Below are 27,608 nucleotides of genomic sequence, written 5' to 3'. Positions count from 1 at the left end.
CGCTGCTCCTCCGCATCGAGAGGAGCCAGATGAGGTGGCTCGGGCATCTGATCAGGATGCCTCCGGGACGCCTCCCTGGGGAGGTATTCCGGGCATGTCCCACTGGGAGGAGGCCCCGGGGAAGACCCAGGACACGCTGGAGAGACTATGTCTCTCGGCTGGCCTGGGAACGCCTCGGGGTCCCCCCAGAGGAGCTAGATGAAGTGGCCGGGGAGAGGGAAGTCTGGGTCTCCCTGCTGAGGCTGCTGCCCCCGCGACCCGACCCCGGATTAAGCGGGAGATGATGGATGGATGGATGGATGGAGTGTCCCACTAGCTAAGTATAAATGTGGCTTCTGAAACATGCACCTTACCTGCCTTCAAACTTGTGTTTAAGGAAATCAAAGAGTGCCTTTTGCATCATATCAGTCACCTGAAGGAAATGACATAAATAACTACATTAGAAACAATAATATAATCATCCTTCCCTTTTCCCAACACTCAGAGAGTATAGGGTCACCCGCACCACAGGAGAACATCCACCGCCAGCGCTGGAGGTGTGAGGACACAGTGCTGCCCACTGAGTCACCGCACCACCCCCATCTCAGGCACTCTCTGCTCTAGACTCTGCTCTGCTTTCTATTACGTTCATCTTTGATATTACCCAGTTAATTAAGTAACTTTCCATTACTTGCATATATGCAACGAATTTTGACAATATTAACAACTGAATTAACAAAAAAGAATTCCCCAGCTTGGCACTAACACTTGTGCCCTTTCAGCATGAGCACTAGGGGTGGGGGTGGAGGAATCGATTTACTTACAAAATCGAGACTCTTTGAGGTGGTGATTCTTTGATCGCTACCACAGTTAAAAACTGATTTCTAAATATCTATTTAAATGTAGCTTACTATAATTATGTTGGTCACATATGTTACTTATAATATATTTGCCAAGTTTCACAGTTGTTAAGCGATTGACATACGTAAGTCTGACACACTGCTACCATGAATGTGCAAGTGTGTAGGGAGACTTTCCCAGTACCCTCTTAATTTAAGCTGAAAGTTTGGGCAAACTTTATTAAGTAAATGGACACCTAGGCATGAGTACTGCAATCTGGTTGAGTTCACGGTTCAGTGCAATTCCAGTACAGCAGAGAAACACAGTTTGAAATCATTTATTTTTAAAACCACAAACAATAAAGGAACAGTTGTAACCCAAACATATGGCGATGTGTAGATGTGTCTGAATAGCAAAACCTAAGAAAGGCTCAATTGAAAAGTAAAAATAAATCTGTAAAAATAAAGCAGCACATCATAATGGTTATAATGAGCTAAATCCTGTGGTCTCTAATACCGAATTTGGTTGCATATCTGCAGCGATAAACAGCCCTTTACCCTTAGTTATTCTTTAAACCAGTCTAAATATCTTAAGAAAAGCATCTTAGATGCCACACAGAGACTAACTTGAAGAGGCTGATTTCTGATTTCTCTGGTCATGCACACACTCGGATGATGTTGCCTCAAATGAGTTAGCATGTTGGATGTATTTCCAGCAACATATCCAAATTCAGTATAACAGGCCGAAAGTTTTGGTCTTATCAACAACTCTCCTTTATTGGGAAACCAAAACATTCACAAACTACTAATTTAAGTAGCATGGGAGAGTCTTTGAGCTCTCTAGCACTAACTGTAGAAAACTCACAGCCAAAATTAACATAATGTTTTCCTGTTAAACATCTATTTGTGAATTAAGGTTTCACCCATGTCAAGAAATGTATTCATTAGTTTCATTGTGCATACCGAACTGAAAATGTTGTGACTAAACAGCACACAACAAATATATGTGCCACTACAGCCCTTGACTTTACCTTAATTTAGACCTGAATTGCTCTTTAGCAAAGACGATTTAATCATGATACATATCAAATCAGCCAATATCAATATAATATTGATTTGAGAGATCTCTGCCAATTCCCACCCCTATTGAACATATTTTCTGGATAGAACTTGGAAGAGGGGAAATTTCATCCAATAAAATAGCAGATTCCACACCCTCTCACATGTCTCCCAAAGGGCAATATCAGGTGTTTTGTGATTGTATTAGTAAGCTACACAGAAACACGGCTGCGTGATTTTACCTCATAACCCTTCAGCGAAGGCCCCACTAGGATGATGGGCCTCATGGAGGGGACGACATCGTAGGGAGGAACGTGCTCCATCTGGGCATAGGACAGGTGGTAGAGGGTAAAGATGACCCACTGTTTTAATATGTCCTTAACCCAAGGGACTAGCTGTGACACTGCATGCCCAAGCATTAAAAACTGGAATAAATTCCTTATAAAACACGAACAGCCCTTTAAGCTCATGGCCAGTGTGTGTGTGTGTGTGTGTGAGGTGGGGGGCGAGTATTCACGCTACTGTAGTTGCTGCCCGGAAAAGGCCACTACAGCCAGAAGGCTGTTTTAACATCAGGAGCTATGGCCTATGTTCAGATCCCTTGCAAAGGCACAATCAGACACATTGCAAATATGAGAGTGAATGCACTTCTGTGAGCAAGATGTCTTATTGTCTGATAAACCTTCCAAAAATGCATTCCTGCACACACTGTAGTAAAACAAAATAGTAATGCGATGACACACTGCCAAGGAGCTCCCTGTTTGCTGCTTGATGCTAACTTACCAAGGAAAAGCTGTAGAGTGCATTGACACTCCTGTTTCTAACTCTGGCTGGGTCCCTAGGTGCTATCCGTCCTCAAGGGCTTATACACCCAGTTCTATAAATTTCTGTGGAGTGCTACAATCAAATTCTACAGTGGGATACAGATAATTGAGAATCTGACAATATGTTCTTTTTTTATATAGTTGTTCATCTTCCCTGTGGTAACACTTCATGAGAACTTCACACCCCCTTCATCAGCTATTTATCACAGCTTTATAAGCTAAGAATAACTGTTCATATATGTTTATGTTAACAACCATGCAAAATAATGTGGAGGACCAATCAAAGGAGGAAGGTCCTCAACCCCTTCCCCATTAGATGTGAAAGCGCACCAATCGAATACGGCACACGCAGACTTCCTATGGGCCTCCATCTAAAGAGCCCCCTCACATGTGATGGATGCTGGGCCCAGGTTTTTTATTTTAATCTTTGAGGATTTTGTTATATATGAGCTGAATTCATAAACTGGGAGCCTAGTTCTTACTCCCAAGAGACAAAAAATGAGGTGTGGCTATGAGAACAGTTGGGTGTAATGCTCACATGTGAGGCTGCTCAGATAAATGTGGGCTCTCTGCACATGGGGGGTAAGGCAACAGCTGGGGTGAGGGGGGGGGCCTTGGTGACAATGGACATGATGGCTTTAAACCCCAAAGAAAGCAAACTGGAGACACTCACCAATTTCTGTTTCTGTTTGGCTGGACCACCTACCATTCAACAAATACAGCCCCAGCAAAGGGGGGGGGGGAGGGCAAATAAAGAAAAGAACAAGAACACAGAGCACAAGTGTTAGTGCCAATTACGGACCATGGGCAGGGAGCTGGGGGTGGGGTTCCCCAGAGTCACACTCCAGGCCCATGCAACAGCCGCCAGCCAGCTTCCTCCTCCCAGCAGGCTCAGCACAGATCTGGCTCTGACTGTGGCAGGATGGCAGCAAGGGAGTTAGAGAGTGGGACAGCATTATAGCGGGGGCTATGAAGAGGGCTGGGCTGCAGCAGCATGGGAGGCTCCAGGGTTACCTTCTTTAAGAAAGGCAGGATTTGTGCCAGGGGGGAGCTGCTGCTGGGCTTGGAGGAGGGAGGCTCTGCCTGCGATTCGGCAGGCTCCTCCACGTCCAGCTCAAAGGTGTCATCCTCTAGCGGCACCCTGGGCACCACCCCAGGAGACAGCAATGGCAGAGGGGTGGTGGTGCGGGGGCGGGGGGCAGTACTGGCAGGGAGCTGCCCAGCTGTATGTGGGGGGGGTGTTGACGATGGGGGAAGAAGTAAAAGAAGGCATGGATGCAGATGCAGAAGAGAAGGGGTGAGAAGAAAAGAGAGAGAGAGTGTACAGGCAGGAAAAGAGATGAGAGAAACATAAAGCAGGTGAGAAAGAGAGGAAATATGACAACCAGTCATATGCTGCATCTTTCATGGTGCCCACAATAAAGATGGGACATGGAAGAGCAGGACAAACACTGGGAGCAGATGGGAGAACAGCTTCAAACCCCCGGAGCGCAATGACTTACTGGCTGGTTTAACCAAAATTCCCACCCGTCATAAATAACAGCCCATGACAAGCATCCCACCTGTGGGTCCGAAACGCAATATTTCCTGTCACTGCTGTGACTATGATGGCTAGCTGATCTGCAGACCAGGATGAGGCCATTGGGCTGGGGTGGGGTGAATTGTAGCATCAGCAGCAGCAAACAGATTTATAACACTGTGGTTTCAGACAGAATGATTGAACTGTTGTTTTCATTACCTTAATCTGTTTATGTGATAAAATATATCAGCCAGAATTTGCAAAATAAAATTTTTTTTGGAAAGGATCTGACATTCATTTGCCACATCCACGTGCATTTTCCAAAATATTATCATCTTCATCTCTGCAGGGTAGCTCTGCTTAGAAACACGAATATTCCACAAATTATGACAAGATCAACACAGATAAAAGGACTGAATATCTTTTTTGAGCAATGGCAGAATCTACAGCAGGCTCCTCAAAAACACCATAAGCCCCAAAAGGACTTGAACCAGAAACTTTGCCATTTTAAAATTAGGTCCTTAACTACTATGCTGCTGCTTGGGCAAAACACAGAGAATCTAACACTGCAGGCAGACCTATGGGGTTTCTTGTGCTCACCTGGGCCAGGAGGGGTGGGCCGCCGTGTGCCGACAGCACTGTCACCCAGGCTGGAGCTGGAGTTCCCCCCCGACTTACTGAAAGGAGGACAGGATGGTAAACGCAAACATGAGCACCAGAACCTTAACAATAATGGTGAGCATTTCAACATGTGGGCCAGCCACGGGGTGGCTCTTGCCTGGAGCTGAGCCGGTTCTGCCTCATGTGCTGCTCCAGCAATAGGCGGGCGTTTTCAAGTTTGACCGGGCTTGGGATGAAACCCACCTCGCAGCCCTCCTTCACCAGCCTCCCGATCCACCAGTCATTGTTGTACTTCTATGGAGAGAGAGCCAGTAGGTGCCCCGGCCCTTGGATGGAGACAGCATTCTCTACTCCCTGGTATTTTCCCATAGGGATCCAGGGCTGGATTGCCGGTCTGGCACATTGGGCATTTTTCTGGGAGGCCAACGGGTTTGTGGGCCAGCAAAAGGGTTGAATTATAATCCCAGTTCAGCCCTGCAGGGAACTGTAATTTCCCATGATGCAATAGTTGTCATAAAAGCCTACAGGTGAGTGACCATCCTTTGTTAAATAAATAGACCAGCAGGAAAGCTATGGACACTGACCTCTTTGATGTGCAGGAAGTCCTTAGCCTCAAAAGAGACTGCCATACCCTGAACTGGGACATCATCGTCGGGGCCCGGGTTATAGCTCACATTTGTCCGCACGGCAAAGGCCACTGGCTTGGTCTGTAGCAGGAAACAGGAGGGGAGTGAGGTTCCTCAAAACTTCAGTGTCTACATACCATGAAACCAAAGGACATTGACTGAAGCCATAACAAGAATAAGAGAGAATCAAAGGCAAAGATAATCACTGTCTACTGTAGACCTCAGAGGGGACAAAGACACAAGCAGTGATCACCTTGGCTTTCTCGAGTGTGGCGAGGGCTTGTCTGTCTGCCTCCTTCCTCAGCGCCTCATGGTCTTCCTCCAAGGACACATCTGAGTCTGACGGCCTGCTGGTGTAGGAATCTGCAGAGCCCTGGGACAAAGGGGAGATGACACTGAACTGCCTCAGAAAGGAATCCTAACTCAGGGGGTCTCATTAGAGCTGGGGTTACTGTCATTAATGCATGTGCAATTCGTCTGAATTTCTCGGTTTTTGCATGCTTCTGTATGTGTGTGTGGCTGTATGTGCACATCTGAGTGAGCTTCTGCCCTTGGGGGTGACAGACGGGCCCAGCCAGCAGGATTCTATCCTTCAAATTATGTGAAGCTGCACTAAGTGCCAAGTGGTGAAAAACAGCCCCTTTTTCTCATCCACTGCCCACAACAACTGGCTGTTTTCTCTTGGCCAATGAGACTGGAATCCTGAAGTCCTATTAAAAGTTGGGAGTCTCTGCCTAGTGTGAGTGGCTGGTGGAGCAGTGCGGAAAGGGCACTCTGGTGCTGATGCATTGGATCTCATGACTGTACTGTCCTGGAGCTAGGCCTGTCACGATAAGCGATAAATCAATTAATTGCACGATAATTAAAATGAGGTCGATAATTTTTCCAACCATGATAATTTTCATTTGCATGCTTGTTTGTTTTCCTCGTGTCTCTCTCTACCAAATGGGAATATCTGCTCTTTTTTAGCAAACCAGCTCATTTGGCTCAGCTCACCAAGAAGAGCCGCACCTCTCTTCATTTAACATGATGCTGACTAGCATGACCTGATTTGAGCTTGTTAAAAATAAGACGGCGTGTCGTGGGCGGGCTTTTTTGGAAGACAACGTGTTCCAGCCACTATCATCCTTAATGTTTAAGCAGCTCAAAAACTCAGACAATTCTATAAACATTAATAAAACGGGTCTTGAACAGGAGTCGGCTCCCATCGTTCACTAAAAAGAGTCGGCTCAAAGAGCCATCTTGTTCGCGAACGACACATCAATAGTAATGAGGCGTGAACTCTCGTGTCAGTGGGCTTTTTGCATGTCAGCTTCCGCGTTCATGGAAATGCGGCTCACTCATTTCCGGACTGTGAAAAATGGCATTGGTTTATACATGCCGTTTACAGGACTTGCCCAAACTTATGATCAACGACGTATATCGCTTTTGTAAATCCTTCTCCAAAGTACCAACGAATAAATTAGAGAAGGGCTTTAAGATATTTGCCTTGTCTTACATCCACGAATACAAAGGGGAGTCTTATTCATTCAAATTTGTGGCTGGCGTTAGACTGAAACATGAAGAAAGAAAAAATGGTTATGATGATCATCCGAGGGTGACATGGTGGTGCAGTGGTTAGCACTGTTGCCTCACACCTCTGGGACCCAGGTTTGAATCTCCGCCTGAGTCACGTGTGTGGAGTTTGCATGTTCTCCCCATGTTGTTGTGGGTTTCCTCCAGGTACTCTGATTTCCCCTCACAGTCCAAAGAGGCTAATTGGACTTGCTAAATTGACCGTAGGAGTGCATGTGTGTGTGAATGGTGTGTGAGTGTGCCCTGTGATGGGCTGGTCCCCCCATCCTGGGTTGTTCCTAGCCTTGTGCCGATTGCTTCCGGGATAGGCTCCGGACCCCCCGCGACCCAGTAGGATAAGCAGTTTAGGTAAACTGTGGCTATTCCAGATGATTAGTCCGTCCTGTTCCTTACTGGTGTGCTCTAGACATCAACTGACACCAACCAAAGGACTGCAGTCTCTCGCTCTCATCTCCGAAACACTCCACCTTCCTGTTTGTCTGTTTGACCCTCACTTCACATGATTCAGTCTTCCACTGAGTATTGAGCTGTAACAGGCACATCACATGGTGAATTTGGCAGTGATACCAGACACATGTAGGAATTATCACAGCAGTTGGTGACATTATCTATCCCAGCCCATCCTGATGTGACCAAACCCGCAAACCCATTCCCTCTAAGCCTGGAGCAAACATTTCATCATACTGTAACACAACCTCTGCCCCCCGACATTCTGCTTCTGAATCATTACATAAAACAAAGCCACCACTAGTGGAGTTAGTTTACCTCCCTGTCAGGGGGCGTTCCACTTGATTCAATCATAAGTGGTACACTACAGCTAAAACGCATTGAAGTAGTTCAGCTAAAAGCAGCGACTCATCTACATTTTCTAGAACAATATAGCTAATACATTCATTTAGATTTGTATTCTGGGGCAGTGGTTTACCTAAAAAATAGCAGTATAAAGTGAGGTATATAGAAATTAAGGAAACGGAATATAGGTGAAGTTTGAGAACATCTGAAGGTGCTGTTTTACATTCAGTTTATAGTGGTTAAATGGTGCACCACTCCAGTATGCTGGCTGTTTCTTCACACTACTACTCACGATATTCCATCTTAAATCCTTATTGTAAATACAACATCCTTAGATTACACTTGAGTTCACAGCATTTTGGACTGACGCATCCTGAGTGTTAATAACTTACATTCTTCTATCAGCTGTAAGGCTTATAAAAGGGGATTTATGTAACCCTCCATCTGCTTTTTTTATATTTTCAAAGTTTCACACTTATTTGAAGAGCGCAAAACAGAACATGTGAGCTGTAAGTCTGGCTTTTTAAAACTTTGGCCAGCTGTCCTGAAGGTGCCACGCGACTTGCTACCCAAAGTCTCTTGATTTGCTGCGAGACATTGAACATGTCACGCACAAAAATAGCAGAACACTCCACCACCTACTGTGTCATAGGAATACAGCGCCTTTAATGCTAAATCGGACCCTGTCTTTTCCCTCAAGGTTATATTTAAATGCACACATTTTCAAACCAATTTTGCAGTGCAAAATCACAATCAGCCTAGAGCCCTTCCCAAAATAGTGTATGGCGTAAGCATAGGGCAGCCTCTACGTCCCACCACAGGACAGACACTCACACAATCACAAACTGCAAGAGAACAAGGCACACTCAGTTAGGGCTGGGAACGTAACCGATAAACCCAGGAGATTTGCAGCTATGGTGCTGAGCATTGAGTTGGCATGCCACACATCGCATTTAAATACTACATTTCATTCCCACAAGGGGACCAAGAGCACAACACATGAGCATTGAGAGAGAAGTAAAACATGTCTATGAAAACATAACATCACAAATGCTCAGCTAGTGTCAGAGAACAGTATGTATCAAGGAAAGTCCCATCGGGTTTAAATGGTCACTTTATACCAAAAAAATACTGAGAGCCAAGGCCCTCTTTACCAGAGTGGTATTGGAGTCACACTGTTCCTGTGAACTGTAGCTTCAATATATGAGATATACATTTTATATTAACAGAGAGCACTAGTTTTCAAACTATGGTCATGGAGCGAATCAAATCTCTCTCACGCACACACACACACAGGTTTGTAATTATATCATTGTATGGACTCTCCATTCATTTCTATGAGGAAAACTCCTAATATGACAAACTTAACCCCTACCCAGCCCTAACCTTATCCATAAGTAACTAAACAAAATACAAGACTTTTGCAATTTTTTGTGTTTTGTTTACATTCACAGATCTTTGTGGGGACCTGAAAAAAGTCAAAATAACAGGTTTTTATCACATTGTGGGGGCCATAAATTTGGTCCCCCTAATGGAATATAAACATAATCCACACACACACACACACACACACACACACACACACACACACACACACACACACACACACACACACACACACACACACACATCCACCCACCCTGGTTTAACACACCCCCACTAGAGGTCAGAGGTGAGGGTCAGCTCTCTCAGTGACTCACCATGAAACCAGGCTAAAATGTTTAACTAAAACTGAAATGTGGATGGAAAACATTTCAAAGCCTTAGAGTGTCTGCCACCCACATGGTCCCACATTGCTGCTGGCAAACTCAAGGCCCTCTTGTTCATCTTTCTACTGTGCGTCACCACCCGTTCCCATTGTGCCGGTACACAGGAAGAGAGCTCAGTACAGGTTAAACACCTGAGACTCATCCAGCAACACTGCTCCGTGACATCACTATGGCAGGCCAGAACCAGCGGAATGGACAGCGAGGAACAACATATGTGTTGCTCTGTTCGTGCTTCAGATCCCCACCACATTTCTGTCCAGCCCCCCCATTATGTGCACAGCTAATCCCCCCACCTCCATCACCATGTCCCCTACCCACCCCTGGAAAGTACTCTTGTCACTCACAGGGACAATTAGTCAATCCAGTCACAAATACAAAAAAAAAAACAAAAACAAAAATGCAACTCACAAACACAGCCAGCATAATAATATCAGCTGTAATTGTCTCAACCGCCAATTTCCACTCCCCTCCAAGCATCAGTGGGCTGGATGGTGCCACGATAACGACGGCCACTTACCGGCTCTGAGTCATCTAAACCATACAGGTACATCCCAACATGGATGGCCAGCGGCGGGCACAGCAGCAAGCAGTGGGAAGGGATTCAGAACAGGGGACCAAGCCAGGAGCACAGATGAAGGTAAATAACTATTTCAAAATTAAAAAGGGCCTGCAACAAGTCTGTAATGTAGGAGAAACAAAGAGCTCTGAGTCACTCAAGCTTCTCTGTAACAAAATGAGAAGGAAAGAAGATCGAGAGTTTACAAAATGTGGAAATAAGAACATCAAATGCACAGAGGATTTGTCAGAGAGACGCCAAGCGGTGGAGACAGGCAGGAGATGCTCCAATTGCATCCCACTGGTGAGGACAGCAAGAAGCAATCTGGGAAGCAGCCGACATGGCTTAGAAAGATGTCTCTCTCGCTCTCTCTTTCTTTCTTTCCCTCCCTCACTTGCTATCTCTCTCTCTCTCTCTCAGACACACGCATACACACACATACTCTCTCTCTCTCTGTCTCTCTCTCTATATGTCAATGGGATCTGGCTCTAATTTAGCTGCTTGTTGAAAATAGCTCCCTACCAGCTGACACCACCGCTACTCAGCTATTGGCTGGGCCTGCGTGAGAGACCCAGGCAAGTGTGTCACAGTAACGAGTCCTAGTACAAACAGAAAAAAGTGTGCGTGTGGAGTAGGGTGGGGGGGATGTGGTGAGGAGGTGTCATGCAAATAAGATTCAGAGACAAACACGCAGTCCTCTAATACTGGTTAAAATCAAAATCCTTTGAGGAGCTTGTTTTATCAAGAACTCGTAAGAAAGAAAAGGCAGGAGGGAACTTGTGAGGTCAAGGATCAATGGACTATATGGAAAACTCGGTTTTTCACTCTTTGATAACGGAACCAAAACCATTGAAATGCTGTCTGGCTTTGATAAACTGTAGTCTTCACTTACACTGTCAATGTTGTTGGCTTCAGCAGAATACCCAAGAGGAACTGGAATAGCACCTTGAGGTCTCATAAGCTTTGACCTCTGAGCTGAGATACTGACTGAAGATTACGGTTGTCCAGTACAGCTGCTAATACAGAAAAGGCAAATAATGACTGCTGGTGGGCCACCATGTGGCAGCAGAGCAGCAGGAATGTGATGCACCATGGAAGGAAGGAGCTTTTGCAACGGTTATATGTGACACTGTTAGTACCACTTTCATCAGGGCCAATGGAAGCCCATGTGAGTCCTTGGTGCCCAGGAAGCATAATCCTTCCCTCAAATGGTGTGTTATGGACTAGTGGGGAGGTTGGGGAGGGTGCTGGCAGTTTGCCAGTCCTGAACATGCTCAGTAACATTTAAATCTCCAGAAAAGATGGCTACCTCACTGTAAGGTGCTTATGCAATTGTGTGTTTATAATGAGGTGCCATTTCAGGCACCTTTACCTAAAGCACCTTATAATGTCCTATGTCACCATGCCATGGAAGTGGCTGTGAGCTTGCACACATCAGCCTGTACCAGTCTCAGATCAGAAAAAAATCACCAGATGCAGGAGATCAAATTATATATCCTGGGAAGGCCGCCGAAAAGCTCCAAAACCATTATAAAATTTCCGGCTCCTTTTAAGAATTATACCAAGCATTCTGGCTCTTAGGTTTACTTGAGGCCACATTGGTTCTACTCCCGAAATCACAAAGGAGATGCACCCACCATACCACTCACTCTCCTGTGCATTAGACGGAGCCTGCTCACTACAGCACTGCCAGTAGTCAATCTGGAAATGATGCCACCAAACACCAGTTTGTGCACCCAGATGTTGCATGGTCCATGAAATGCTTTGAAGGTTATAGTCAGCTCAAAGATGGATACTTCCTGGATATAATGCAAATTATTGATAATAATTGGCTGCAAATGTTTTACCTTATCAAATACAAGAGCAATAGGTATTAAGACTACCAAAATAAGCCACAGTTATTCACGGTTTATATGTAGATGATTTGATGTTAATGCATAATGACTGCACATATTTGCATAAATTAGGGCTCTGGCTGTGATTAATTAAAAACACAACTACATTTATGAATGGATGAGACCTGTTGTAAAACTGTTCAAATTAAAAAAATGTTTTTAAAATCATTTGCAAAACAACAGCGGAACAGTGACTAAGCGATATATTGTAAATTGAGTAAATTTGCATCTCCAGTTCGAGCTCAGAACAGTTAGTTGTTTACTGTGTATTTTGTATCTCCCCCTCGATTTAGCCTAATAAGTTCCCGGTGATTGATATTTACTACAATTATTCCCCTCATGTCCCATGGTTGAATGAATATGTATGACAAGAAAGGGGGGCTTTTGACAGCATTGTCTTCCTGGGACAGCCCTGTCACCTGCACAACCCATGAAATCCATACCCCTCACACAACAACCAACCTGTACAATTTTAAAAAATACTGGAAAGATCAGCTGGAAATGTGAAAGCAAATAAATGTGTTTTTACCTGAATGCTCTGAGTCCCAGTTGTGACACGTAACTCTGACACTACATTTCTGACACTAATTTATTACTCATACTACAGACAAGCCAACTTGCAGCAGCTCCTTGAGCAAGGCCCTTAACCCCCAGCATCCTGGACGCCCTTCACAGACAGATCACCCTACAAACTTCAGGGAGGTCAATCTAATAAAGTATCTATTATTATTATTATCCCCACCAATAAGTGGTTAACTGTATTTCATTGTGTATATCTTAATGTCCATGTTTTAAAGCGATATTCATATTATTCATATTTAAAAAATTTCTATGTACTTATATTCTATTTATTTCTCATTTGCACCATGACCAACATTTTATGTGACGTTACAGTAAGAATTGTAACAGATACACTAATGGTATAGACAGAGCCCGTTTTTTTCTTGTTGACATGATGTATTAAATCTAACATTAAAGTTTTGGCTATTTGTATTGTTGTATGAAAAAAACATGACTGCAAAGCCAGAAGTTGGAGCAAAGTGCACAGATACTATAGGTTGTAGGGTAGTAAATATACACAATATTGTCAAAAGTATTGGGACACCTGCCTTTACACACACAAGAACTTTAATGACATCCTATTCTTAATACATACGCCTTAATATGGAGTTGGCCCACCCTTTGCAGCTACAACGGCTTCAACTCTTCTGGGAAGGCTGTCCACAAGGTTTAGGAGTGTTTATAGGAATTTTTGACCATTCATCCAGGAGAGCATTTGTGAGGTCAGGCACTGATGTTGGACAAGAAACCCTGGCTCACAGTCTCTGCTCTAATTAATTCCAAAGGTGTTCTATCGGGTTGGGGTCAGGGCTCTGTGCAGGCCAGTCAAGTTCTTTCACACCAGACTCGCTGATCCAGTGTTTACCCTACCTTTATATTGGGGGGGGGGGGGTGCCCTGCCCCCCTAACAGCACCTCCCACCTCCCCTTGGAGGTCAAGTTAATTTTATTTAATTTTATTTTCTATATAGCACCAGATAACAACAGAAGTCATTTAAGGTTACCTTTCCTATAGAACAGGTCTATACATTGTCCTTTTATTAAACAAACTAAACAGCCTTATGTTACAGTATTTATCTTATTTACACAACAGCTTGTCATTTTTGTCTTTACACGGTCGCGCGTTTACAATTCTCCTCTGTATCGCGCATTGCGGACTTCCACCCTGATGCACACGCACAGACACGTGCACGCACACTCCCACCAGCCGACAGAGAGCACGCGTCGGAAAATATGTCGCGTCAACCACCCAGTCAGCAGTGTAAACTGTGAGAGGGACTTCTCAACCATGAACAGGGTAATAAATACATTTCACAATGGGAAACCATCTTGCAGCCTGCATGCGGATCTCAATAAATGGGCCAGACGTTTCTGATTTCCCATATCAAGAAGATGTAGAAATGTCCTTCCAGTAGCCCAGAAAAATACACTGCAGTGACAAAAGCTGCATACTTTGTAGATAATTGTCATAAAAAGAAATGTTCTGATGTTTAGTTCGGTTGTTATATTGACGGCTGTCATTCACATGAACACATGAACACCATGAATCCTGTCGGTGTCTGTCTGCCCCCCCCCCCCAATCAAAAGCTAGGGGAAACACTGTCATCCATGTCCTTATGAACCTTGCTTTGTGCATTGGTGCGCAGTCATGTTGGAACAGGGAGGGGCCATCCCCAAACTGTTCCCACAAAGTTGGGAGCATGAAATTATCCAAAATGACTTTGAATGTTGCAGCATTAAAGGTTCCTTTCACTGGAACTACGGGGCCAAGCCCAACCCCTGAAAAACAACCCCACACCATAATTCCTCATCCACCAAACTTTATATTTGGCACAATGCCGTCAGGCAAGTACTGTTCTCCTGGAAACCACCAAACCCAGACTTGTCCATGGGTTTGCCAGACCGAGGATCATGATTCGTCACTCCAGAGAACACTTCTACACTGCTCTGGAGTCTAGATGGCGGCATGCTTTACACCACTGTATCCGGCACTTTGCATTGTACTTGGTGATGTAAGGCTTGGATGCAGCTGTTCGGCCATGGAGACCCATTCCACGCTGTTCTTGAGCTAATCTGAAGGCCACACGAAGTTTGGAGGTCTGTAGCTGTTGAGTCTGCAGACAGTTGACGACTCTCTGTGCGCCTCAGCTTGCGTTATCTCCGCTCTGTGATTTTAAGTGCCCCACCACTTCGTGACTAAGTTGCTGTTATTTCCAATTGCTTCCACTTTGTTATAACACCACTAATAGTTGACCATGGAATATTTAGTAGCGAGGAGATTTCATGAATGGACTTATTGTACAGGTGGCATCCTATCAAGGTACCACGTTTTAATTAAGCTCCTGAGAGCAACCCATTCCTTTGCAAATCTTTGCAGAAGCAGTCTGCATGCCTATGTGCTTGATGTTATACACCTGTGGCTATGGAAATGATTGGAACACCCAAATTCAATGATTTGGAGGCATGTCCCAATACTTTTGGCAATATAGTGTATGTTTTCATGCAAATGGCAAATAAAGAATTTCCATTTCATATGCCTACTGCTCCAAATTTATTCTCCTGTACTTTTTATAATAGAGCTTAACTACGCTTTGTGATCATTTAGTTACCATTTAGATATATATGGTAGATTTTTTTTATGAATTTGCCTTTTTATTTTGATGAGCAGGTTACACAGCTTTGCTGTTTTGCTCTACATTACTGACTACCCCTGACTACCCACGTGTTCTTTCCCGATCGTCGCCACCTGTGTCTGATTACTTTGATTAGTCTTGTCCTGTTTAAAGTCCTGGTCTTGCCTGTAACCCTGGTCGGTCATTGTGAGAAGTGTGTGGTGTTTGATGTCAGTCTGCGTCTAATGTTCCCTGCACCTCGTTTTCCCCAATTAAACCCTTGTTTTGTCCCGATCCTGACTGCCTGCTTGCCTTTCTGCCCGCCTGCTCGCCCATGTGATCACCCGCTCTCCAGCGATCGAGGCGAAGCGTGACAATGCCTTTGTTGATGTAATTATCAACCCTCACGAAGGTTGTCAATTTCAATTTTAAGAAATAAAGGAGGTCACAGGCTTTTGGGGTCCACCATAATCTAAATTGCTGGAGGGGGGGGGGGGGGCAACTGAGATAGATAAGGAGGTAAGGAGCATACCACACGACAAACCACCTCAGGGATGAGAACCAGCCATGTGGCAGATGTTACTCTGCACAACACTAGTCCGAATGGACCAGTGTGAGTTTTCTTATGGTGGCTGGAGTGCCAAGTTTTTCCCTTTAAGATGAAAGACCTCCTTAGAAGGCTGGATGTAGATAAATCTCATACTCAGGACAAAGCAATTGCAGGTTAAGGGCCTTGCTCAAGGAGCCAGCTGAGTAGGGTCAAAGCAATTTTTACATCTCAGTTTCATGTACCACTCAGCATCACATTACTATCTAAAGTGGGACTGGGAATCTCCACCTTGACTTCCATAAATAATATAAAGAGCAAATGGTGGTTACAGATTAGCCACTTTGGGAAGTGACGAGGGCACTGAGCAGTGTTGAAGAACAATTACCAGCAGAAAAATGCCAGCAAGATGCCAACTGAGAATTACTCATTTGATGACATAGTACTGAGAAAATGCAGTTTTATTCAGCCTACTGTCTTCTATCATGGGAAAAACATGGCAGCCCACACCTTGACAATGGAACCTCTGTAGCAGAGAGATCAGTGTCACTCTAGCTGCTTCTAAATCACCAAGACTAGAGTTTAGGTGAATTGCTACTGCCTTCACCACTTCTGATGTCTGTCCACCTGCCAAGAAATAGCAATATATTTTGGGAGTTATTCAAGATGTGAGATGGCCCGTAGAGTCCAAATCTTCCACCAACTCACACACACAGACTGGGGAGCCTTTAAGGAGTCAAAAGTGGATGGAGGCACCAGAGACAAAGTCCAATGTATCATGTGACATTTGTCTCCTTAAATCTCTTTTTTTCAGTTTGGCAGCTTATAAAAAATTTAACATCCAAAACAGATGAAGAATCCAAAAAACGGAATTTGGAAAAAAAGATAAATTTTGAGGAAAAAAGAAGTATTTAATACACTTTACTACATTTAGTGAAATTTGAGCAGATAAGATGTTTTTGTACACCTCATACTTCATTTTGCAACTGCCATCAGCAGTTATACTGTACCATCAATGAAGATAAGTGTGCCAGTACTTGTGGCAGCCATACACCCCAAGCGGTAACACCCCCACCACATTGGTATGCTTTGGACCTTGGGCAGTTTCTATTACTCTTTCCTCTTGTCATCACTCCAATACAGTTTAATCTTGGTCTCATCTGTAATGATAAAACCTTTTTCCATAATTCTGCAGGCTCTTTTAAACACTTTTTCCTAAGTTGTAACCTTGCCATCCTATTTTTGTGGTTAACTAGTGGTTTGCATCTTGTAGTGTAGCCTCTTTATTTCCAGTCATGAAGTCTTCTACAGATAGTATTCTCTGACAAAGACACACCTGCCTCCTGACGACTGCTTCTGATGTATTAGACAGGCATCTGGGGATTTTCCTTTACCATAGTTAGGATTCTTCTCTCATTAGCAGTGGAGGTCTTCCTTGGCCTACCAGTCCCTTTGCGATTACTGAGCACATCAGTGCATTCTTTCTTCTTAATGATATTCTAGATTTTTTTTGCAATCCTAAGGTTCGTTGAATTTTTAAACTGTGGAGCAGATGGGTAAATCAAGGAAAACATGTGTCTTTGGTCCCAAACATTATGGGGGCACTGTACAGCTAAAGGCACCGTGGAATCTGGAGTTTCAGCTCGTAGCCAGCTTTCTGTGAAACTCATGAGGCTACAGTGTTTGCATTTGCATGGCTCCTGCTCAGTGCTGAGAGCCTGTCTGTGTCATTAGCCAGTGACCTTATGCTGCCCGTAATCAAAGAAGGCAGGTATGGTTTATGCCTTTTCACTTTGTTTCAAAGCCAAGCTCTGTCCCCTGTGGTGCTGCACCAGCAGAACGCAGGACCAGCAGGTTCTGTGACATATACAGTGGATATGAAAAATATACATACCCCTGTTAAAATGCCAGGTTATTGTGATGTAAAAAAACAAAACCACAATATTTTCCTACATTTAATGTAACTTATAACCTTTACAATTCAATTGAACAACAAGAAAAGGGGGGAAATGTAAAAATGAAAAACCTTCAATAAGCTGCTTGCATAAGTGTGCACACCCTTAAACTAATGCTATGTTGATACACCTTTTGATTTAACTACAGCATACAGTCTTTTTGGGTACACACCTGCCATCAATTAAAGTGAGTCTGATTAACCCCAAATAAAGCTGTCCTAGTAGAAGGTTCCTGACATTTACTCAGTTGCATCCTACAGCGGGGCGGCATGGTGGTGCAGTGGTTAGCACTGTTGCCTCACACCTCTGGTACCCAGCTTCGAATCTCCGCCTGGGTTACATGTTCTCCCCATGTCATCATGGGGTTTCCTCTGGGTACTCCGGTTTCCCCCCCATGGTCCCAATTGCCCATAGGAGTGCATGCGTATGTGTGTGTGTGCCCTATGATGGGCTGGCTTCCCATCCTGGGTTGTTCCCTGACTTGTGCCCATAGCTTCCAGGATAGGCTCCAGACCCCCCCCCCCCCGATCCAGAAGGATAAGCCGTTTGGAAAATGGATGGATGGCATCCTACAGCATAAGCCATGCTTTGCAGAGAGCTTACAAAGCATCAAAGCGATCTCATTCTTGAAAGTTCAGTCAGATATACCATGGACACAGTGAAGACAGGCATCAAGAGGCGAGGAGAAAAAGTCTCAAAGTCTCAAGTCTCCAAAATGGGAACATGTGTCATGCACTGATGAAACCAAGCTTGAACTTTTTGGCTACAATTCCAAAAGGTATGATTGGCACAAAAGCAACACTGTGCATCACCAAAAGAACACAATACCCACAGTGAAGCATGCTGGTGGCACCATGATGCTTTGGGGTTGTTTTTCTTCAGATGGAACTGGTACCTTAGTCAAGGTGGAAGGAATTATGAATGACTCCAAATACCAGTCAATTTTGGTCCAAAATTTTCAGGTGTCTGCTAGAAAGCTGAATATAAAGAGGAAGTTCACCTTTCAGAATAACAATGTCCCCAGGCATACATCCAAATCAACAAAAGAATGGCTTCACCAGAAGAAAATTAATGTTTAGGAATGGCCCAGCCAGAGCCCTGATCTAAATCCAATTGAAAATCTCAGGGGTGACCTAAAGAGGGCTGTGTACAAGAGATGCCCTCGGAATCTGACAGATTTAGAGAATTTTTGCAAGGAAGAGTGGGAAATATTGCTAAGGCAAGAAGTGGCATGCTAATAAACTCCTACCCAAAAAGACTGAATGCTCTAATTAAAGTTAAAGGTGCTCCAACAAAGTATTAGTTTACAAATGTGCACACTTATGCAACCAGCTTATTATACATTTTTTATTAATATTTTCCACCTAACAGATTTGTTTGTTTTTCAAATCAAATCACTTTTATTGTCACACCACTTTACACCAGTACACAGGTACTATAGATCCATCCATTTTCCAAACCGCTTATCCTACTGGGTCGCGGGGGGTCCGGAGCCTATCCCGGAAGCAATGGGCACCAGGCAGGGAACAACCCAGGATGGGGGGCCAGCCCATCGCAGGGCACAGGTACTATACATGTGAGTGAAATGCCTCTCGAAGCAGCTGTAGTATGACACAAATTAACCAACAAAATATAAGTATATAAATATATAACAAATAAACCATTTCACAAATCTAGTATATAGAAAAGTGTATGCAGTTGTGCAATAAGAATGGACAGTTAAATAATGTGCAGAAGAGCATCATTTGCAATGTGTGGTAAATGGGAGAGTGTTGGTAACTGTTGTTAATGATCAGAGTTCAGCAGTCTGGTGGCCTTGTGGAAAAAACTGTCCCTCAGTCTGCTGGTCAGGGACCGGATACTGCAAGACATCTGCCTGACGGTAGCAGCCTGAGCAGTTGATAGCTGGGATGACTGGTGTCTTTTATGATATTCCCGCTTTCCTAAGGCACCTCTTGATATAGATGTACTGGAGGGAGGGAAGCTCACCTCCTATAATACTCACAGAACACCACACCACTCTCTGCAGAGCTTTGCGGTTGTAGGCGGAGCTGTTGTTGTACCAGGCAGTGATGCATCCAGTAAGGGTGCTCTCAATGGCACAGCTGTAAAAAGTCTTGAGGATGCGTGGGCACATTCCAAACCTCTTCAGAGAAAGAAGAGACACTGCTGCGACTTCTTCACTGTTTTTATGTGAACTGTCTATATGAGGCCCTCCGCCAAGTGTACTCAGAGGGAGTGTTAATTTTGACAGCAAATTTAGTTTTAGTCAGTCTTTTGACTAAAATGTAATTTAGTTTCAGTCATAATTTAGTCGTCTAAATAATTTTAGTTTTAGTCTAGTTTTAGTTGACTAAATGTCATAAGATTACAGTCGACTAAAATTACAGTTGATTTAGTTGAATAAAATTAAAAGTGCAAAGTGTGAAGTTTAAAGTTTCCCTTTGATTTCTTAAAGTCATTATGTTCACCAAGATTAAATGAAAGGTCTGACTACATGTGCAGTACAGAGACACAGATTTCACTCTTCTGTGAAACACATACATATATGTTTATTTACCAGGAAACACGAGTAGCTCTGCCATTAGTGCAAAAATAAAATCACTTCAAAGTGCATAGGCTATAATGCCACCAGGCCAGCTCTTTCTGAATATTAAAATAGAAATATTAAAATAAATATTTGTAGATGTAGTTTACTGGTGATTTCATGTTCGTTGAAGTTTCCGGTTTTTAACAACTGTAATAAGTAATGTTATTTGTTAAATAAATTAACTCAGGTACATTTTTAGGGTTGCCAATCTGGCATGACACTCGTGGTTTCAGACTCACGCTGGTTTTTTAGCTTTAATAAGATCCCAGGATGCATTCATGAATTAAAAGTGAAACTGTAAAATAATACAATGAAATATATATCAATTCCGATTCCAAATATAAATAGTTCCCTTGTACATTCTGAATGAAATCAAAATGTATACATTTTTATGAATAAAGTATAACTTGTTTTACACGTAAGTCATCACAAAATAAAGCATCCTAATGGCGCTAGGTAGCTGCTACACGGCAAAAGAACAGAGCAGCTAGGCCCCAGGATTAACATACTAACATCCCTGAACACTAAAGCATTTAACAAGATTATAATGTGTCATCGTCACATACATTTTTTCATTTCCGTTATATCAAGAATATATGAAGGCTACTCACAGACGACGTTTTCTCACCCACAAAACCAAATATAATGTTAGATTAAGCGATAACACGTCTGCAACGGGAGACACGCGGTCAGCATACCCTTCACTTCATTCAAAATTGAAATCTCCCAAAAAATCCCGTGGGGATGGCACCACTAGGGGGAGCTGAATACAAACAAACGCTCATATGGTTAAGCAGAATATCCATTATAAACCTAAAATGTGCTACGTCAAAAGTGGTTAAATATAGAAGGAGACTATTTACAAGGTAAGAATTGTTACAAATGTGTGCAGACATCTCGAATAAAAAAAATCTCACTTCAGCCAGCTGGACGAACTTGGCAACCCCGCGTTTTATTTGAAACAAAAAGTAAAATGCACTGTTTTCGCTTGCGACGGCTTGTCATTCTATTTGCATTGTTACTCCGACAAATATGGAACGAGTGAGAAAAACACGTCACGTTTTATGGCTTTTCTAAATAATACGACCGTCCATATCCTACTCTAACAGCGATTAAAGTGATAAATTCGTATGTATTTATATTAAAACGAGACTTTAATTTTATTACCGAGTCATATATATATATATATATATATATATATATATATATATATATATGCGCTCAGGTCTATGTCACGTGACAATAAATATTGTCAAAAAATTTTTAATCGTACTGAATTAATTTGTTTGAAAGTCAGTTATTGATTACATGGAATATTGATACAACTAATAGGCTACTTAAATATATATCACGTGTCACATAGTTCTGATTGGGTCTCGTCTCTTTCAAACATTTTCGTCTCGTCTTTATTCGTTGACGAAATCGTCAATACACTTCGTCATAGACTTAAGCCTCGCAAAATCATTTTTATTTAGTTATATTCTCGTTTTAGTCTGAAAATAAATGTCGTTGACAATAACTATGACGAAAATTTTTCGTCAACGAAATTAACACTGCTCCGAGGAAACAGAAGCCCCTCACCATCTCCTCAGCAGTGCCAGTGATGGTGAGGGGGGGGTGTGCTCCTTTCTGTGTACTTTCAGTTCCTTGGTCCTAGTGACGCTGAGAGTGAGGTGGTTCTCCTGGCACCAGTGCGTCAGGATGCTGACCTCCTCTGTATGCTGTTTCATTGCTGTTGGTGATGATGACCACCACTGTGGTGTTTTCTGCAAGCTTCACGATGATGTTGGAGCTGTGAGTGGCTGAGCAGTCGTGGGTGTAAAGTGAGTATAGGAGAGGGTTCAGTACACATCCTTGGGGAGCACCAGTGTTCAGTGTAGCAGAGGGTGAGGTGTTGCTACCCAGTCTGACCACGTACCTGGCATCTTTCCGACAGGAAATTGAGGATCCAACTGCACAGGGTGCTGCTCAGCCCCAGATCCCGTAGTTTCCTGTCCAACCTCGAGGGAACAGTTGTTTTGAACCCTGAGCTGTAATCTACAAACAGCATTCTCACATACTGTATGTGTCCCTTTTCTCCAGGATCTAATAGGACAGTGTGGAGAGTCGGGGCTATGGCGTCATCGGTGGACCTGTTGTGGCAGTATGTAAATTGCAGTGGATCCAGTCAGTCCAGGTGTGCAGAGCAGATGAAGTGCCTGACCAGCCTCTCAAAGAATTTTCTTATGATGGACAGGGCAAGTGTCATTTAATGATGTGATTGTTGAAGACCTAGGTACAGAGACGATGGTGGCTGATTTCAAGCAGGCAGAAACCACAGATTAGGAGTGGGAGAGACTGAAGATGTTCATGAACACTCCAGCCAGATGAGATGTGCAAGACACGGTTGGGGATTCCATCAGGGCCAGCAGGTTTACGTTCACTCGCCTGAAGCTCTCACGCACATCCTCCTCGGACATAGTGTACGCGATGATGTAATCTGCAGTGTGCACGCTGACCGGTGTCGAATTGAACAAAAAAACATGTTTAGCTCTTTGCACAGAGAGGTTTTGATCTGCGGCGTGCTCTTTTCCTCTGTGATGGTGTTTAGTCCATGCCACATGCTCCTGGGGTTGTTAAATTGTTATTCAACTCGGTCTTTGCACTGACATTTCGCTATTTTTATGGTTTTCCAGAGTTGGTATCTGACGTGTCTGAAGTCTGATGTGTTTGCGGAAGCAAAAGTGGAGCTCGGCGCTGCTAATGCCATGAGAATGTCACTGTTGATCCATGGTTTCTGGTTTGGATAAACTTTAATTGTTATAGATGAAACATATATCACTTATATATCAATAAGTTTTGTTTACGCACTTATTGATATATCTGCAGACTGATTCAGCATATTCATCGATTCTGTCAGCGGCCGTCTGAAATATGTCCCAGTCTGTATGATCAAAACAATCACAGATTCAGATTGACCCGTCCAGCAATGCACAGTCCTGAGGGTTGGTGCTTCCCATTTCAGCTTCTGCCTGCAGGTAGACAGGAGCAGAATGGAGCTGTGATCTGATTTGCCAAATGGAGCTCAAGAAATGGCTTTGTATGCATCCCAGAAGGGGGTGTAACAATGGTCCAGGATCCAACCTACTATCGTGTTGTGCTGAATGTGTTGATGGAGTTTCGGTAGAACTGTCCTAAGGTTGGCATTGTTGAAATCTCCAGCAGTGATAAACACCACTGGGTGAACGGTTTCCTGCCTGTTGATCACACTGTACAGTTCCCTGAGTGCCTGGTCGGTATTGGCTTGTGGGGGAATGTAAAGAGCCATAATAATGACTACTGTAAATTCTCTTGGAAGCGAGATGGGCTGGCACATAAGCATAAGATACTCCAGGTCTAGGGAGCAGAAGGACTCGATCGGGTGCATGCTCGGAAGCGGTGGTCTGTTAACGCACTGCCAAACCAGGACGCCGGACCTCTTGCCTTTTTGTCGATGTTTACGAGTTCCTGGGGCCCACGTTAATATGTCCGGTAGAGTTTGCAGGTCATACATAATAAGATAAAAGACAGAACTGACAAAAAAATAAAAGTAAAAGTGAACACAAAAAAACGCTGTTTGTGATGAAGCTGCCATCTTGATTTACAATTGAATTGCACAAGCTACAGTATAGGTCACATTAAAGGTGGGAAAAGTTTTTAAATGGTTTATTGTGGTCTTATTTTTTACCTCACAAAAACCTGCCATTTTAACAGAGGTGTGCACAATTTTTATTTCCACAGTAGGTGAAGAGCAGTCTCTCCTCACATGTTCTGTGACCACAGCATACAAAGGGCTAACAAAAGCAGGAGAACATTCCTGCTCCATTATATGATAAGTCCATTATATTATAAGTATTTAAAAAATGTTAGAAAAATGCTAACTTATAGTACATAAAGAACAAATAAAACCGTTATAAGCTGCTGCAGAAGGCGTCTGTTTAGGACAGCAACAGAAAGAGCCTTTCAACATTTCAGTATTTCCCTGAGCCAGGTGGTCATCCCCAAATGCTTCAAGAATCACACCATCATACCTATGCCAAAGAAGTCAACAGTCGACTGCTTAAATGACTATCACTCCATCTCACTTAAACACAGGTCATCATGAAGTGCTTCGAAAAGCTAGTCATAGGGCACATGAAAACTGCACTTCCAATCTCACTTGTCCACAAGTCACTATTTGCACATTTTTTATATGCACTGTATATATTATACATATAACTAAGGTAATGTGCTGCTTATGGTCTAGTATATTGCCTTAACTTGCCATGTTGTTGTGACCCTGGACAATGCCTTAGACCAGTGATTTTCAACCACTGTGCCATGGCACACTAGTGTACTGTGGGAAATTATCCAATTTCACTTAATTAGTCTAAAAAGCTATTTTGAAAATTATCATTTGCAAATAATATGCCATTGTCGAGTGTCTGTGCTGTAATAGTGATGTATTCTAAACAAACAAAGCTATTTCTACATTACTCCCATTTTCCACAACATATCTGTGAGAACTGAGCTTTTCAAGCTCGACTCGTATAAAAACTAAAAACAGAGAGAGACTGAGAGCTGTTAATCCAAACAGGCTCAGGTTTCACACTGAGTGAGTATAAATAAATTGAGAGACTATTTTCTCATTACTAGGCTACAGAGTGTCATTTTGTAACATTTTTGGTTGGTGGTGTGCCGTGGGATTTTTTTCAGTGTAAAAAATGTGCCGTGGCTCAAAAAAGGTTGAAATACACTGTCTTAGACAGAAGCAGTGGCTTAACAGCAAATAAATTGCATTATGTTTACCCGGCCTATTATTATTTTATTTGTCCCCAAAGGAACTCGTTCAATTACATAACGCTAAAATGTACCATGCACTGAAATCAGCACTGCCGGGGCAGTAAGCATAGGAGCAAAGCCAGCAAGAGAGCCTTCCCTAGTTCATGAGGCCACAGGCAGAGCCAACAGGAAAACAGAGTGGGAGGAGTCATTAGGTTCTCCGACAGCCAATTGCTTTCCTCAGTTCACAGTGCCATCTGCAGTGAGGGCTGTCCACTGCCCTAGAGCGACAAGGAACTCCAAAGAGAACATAAACGCTCATTACTGGAACAACAACTCTGCAAAGGCCTCCACTTCTGCAAATACCCACCATCAATTTGCAGAAAAGATGATGGCCTGGGAAAAGGCATTTCTAACATGAATCTTCTTTCCTTATTTCTTTCAGCTTTCATAATCTGGCAGTGGATCAGAAGCCTGCGCCACTGATGCATGTCAACATGTGTGTAGCAGGAGCATCAAGGCACTGAGGTCAAAGTCCCAGAAACCAGACTTGTGGAAACTGCCATTTATAAATAAAAAGGACAGGCCGTTCTTGACACTGGAGTAATTTTTGAAATGAAATGTCCCATTTTATGTATTTCAGCACTACAGGGGGATATCCCATGAAAGTGGCTAAAGATAACCAGACTTTCCAAAAAAAAGTCTGACTCAAACTAGCGCCATCTCTAAACTCAGCCTGTATGCCTGTAATCAGAAGGTCACAGGTTCAAACCCAGCCTCAGCCGGTGGGTCCTTGAGCGAGGCCCTTAACCCCCAGCTCCCAGCTACGGGTGGCAGCCCTTCGCAGACAACTTCCTCTATGAAAAAAGAGCAAGTTGTGGGAGGCGTAAAGACAATTTCCCTACAGGGATCAATAAAGTATCGATTATTATTATTATTATTATTATTATTATGTCGTTCCACTAACACAGTAACTAATCAAGGCTCATACAAGACAGACTCGCATAGTCTCACTTAGTGCATACACGCAAGATATTTAAGAAACCCATATGAATGGATGACCGATAGATCGAACAAATGAGTCGGAAAGCATGTAAAACGAGAGTGGTGTTTTTTTTCCCGCTGCAGAACAAACACTGCTGATGGAGCTTTATGAAAAATACAAATCTTTTGCGAAAAAAGGCAATACTATGGCCAGAAATAAAACCAGGGACTTGGCTTGGCAAACAATAGCAGACAGACTAAATGCGCAAGTTATGTAAATGTGGCACAGTGGTACAGTCCTGTTGCCTTACATTGTGAAAGTTCCTGGTTCGATCCCCATAGCCAATGGAGAACCTTCTGGGTTGAGTTCACATGTAATTCTTACTGTAAAATGTTATTCTGTATTATTTGATCTCCGTAAAATACTTTCAATCATATCTGTGTGAAATGTTCTGCACAAATAATCGTATCTTGTCTTTGCAATTTACTAATAAACTTTCAAAGTAGACTGTGACTAAACAAAATACTGTTCATATTAATTTAATGGATTTTTTTTTCAATTTCAGTCATTGAATGTCATGTTTGACCTTTGTAATATGCGTAGGCTTTTATTTGAATTATTTTGAAATTAATTGGAATGGTGAGATGTGATTTTTATAGGCTTTATTATATTGATTATGTTGCAATCACAGCTTAGTTCTCCATATTATGGAAATATCGCGCAGAGGATTACTTCAGAAAAGATGGTTTTTATTATCTGTTTCCTCATCTTGCTTTTATTCAGTCTCCACTTAAATGAGCCAGACTTGTCGAAATAAGTCAGACTTTCCCATAAACCTGCTTCATGTAATACCCCCCAGTAATATTTTTTATCCATTGCTATGAATGGTATGATCAAATTTAAACTTTAAATATGCAAACCATCATGATGCAGACACATGAATACACCTGTTTTCATACCACAGTGATCCTGGTGCTTATGCCAGGAAGCATGGGACTATCTAGAAAGGCAGTCCATTGCAGTACACATACACTCAGAGCAATTTAAAGATACCAGTCAGTCTCACTGCAAGGCTTTGTGCTACAGGAAGAGACTTGTGTTCCAGCACAAACAGGGTAGAGGATTTAGTCCCTCAAATCCAGCTACTCCCCGAGTTATCATAACTTCCTGTTGTCTATTCATGTCATTCTCCAATTTCAGCATAAATTGGAAGGCAATAAATAAAAAAGCATCTGTTTTATTTATTCACAAAAAAGAAAGTTCTTTTTATATTGCTAAGCAAATTTTTCACCAAATCTGAACCAAGCTAAGAGGTGCAGGTCCAGATCGGCTGCTGTGCTGGTGAATATGCTTGGCCATATTGCTGATGCTGTCTGTGCCATGCCGCACCAGACTCTTACATAACCTGCATACGGCGCCTATTTCGTCTGCCACCACAGAAATCCCAGCCAGGTGGCGTGAATGGTATTTTTTGCCTCTCTCAACACTTTACATTATTCACATCAGCCTGTGAGGTATCTGAGGCC

The 27,608-nt window shown here is 43.1% G+C and overlaps 1 protein-coding gene across 4 annotated transcripts in view; it reads right to left on the bottom strand.

Moving 5' to 3' along the window:
- Positions 1–27,608, bottom strand: part of LOC125724114 (voltage-dependent L-type calcium channel subunit beta-1-like) — an 83,480-nt gene that overhangs the window by 16,983 nt on the left and 38,889 nt on the right. For 3 of the 4 annotated variants that reach the window (XM_049001063.1, XM_049001064.1, XM_049001065.1), the window contains exons 3-9: positions 5,721–5,840; positions 5,426–5,548; positions 4,999–5,135; positions 4,821–4,897; positions 3,375–3,403; positions 2,120–2,200; positions 354–412 (exon numbers count right to left, since the gene is read on the bottom strand). In XM_049001063.1, coding sequence (XP_048857020.1) covers positions 354–412; positions 2,120–2,200; positions 3,375–3,403; positions 4,821–4,897; positions 4,999–5,135; positions 5,426–5,548; positions 5,721–5,840 — 626 coding nt within the window. Of the gene's footprint in view, positions 1–353; positions 413–2,119; positions 2,201–3,374; positions 3,404–3,715; positions 3,925–4,820; positions 4,898–4,998; positions 5,136–5,425; positions 5,549–5,720; positions 5,841–27,608 lie in introns of all 4 variants that reach the window. The other variant, XM_049001062.1, reaches the window with a different exon arrangement.

The sequence above is a fragment of the Brienomyrus brachyistius genome, unplaced genomic scaffold (assembly GCF_023856365.1).
Source record: "Brienomyrus brachyistius isolate T26 unplaced genomic scaffold, BBRACH_0.4 scaffold55, whole genome shotgun sequence".
In the NCBI taxonomy this organism is placed as follows: Eukaryota; Metazoa; Chordata; class Actinopteri; order Osteoglossiformes; family Mormyridae; genus Brienomyrus; species Brienomyrus brachyistius.
Note: the sequence above shows the minus strand (reverse complement) of the source record. Positions and strands in the feature narration are given on the sequence as shown.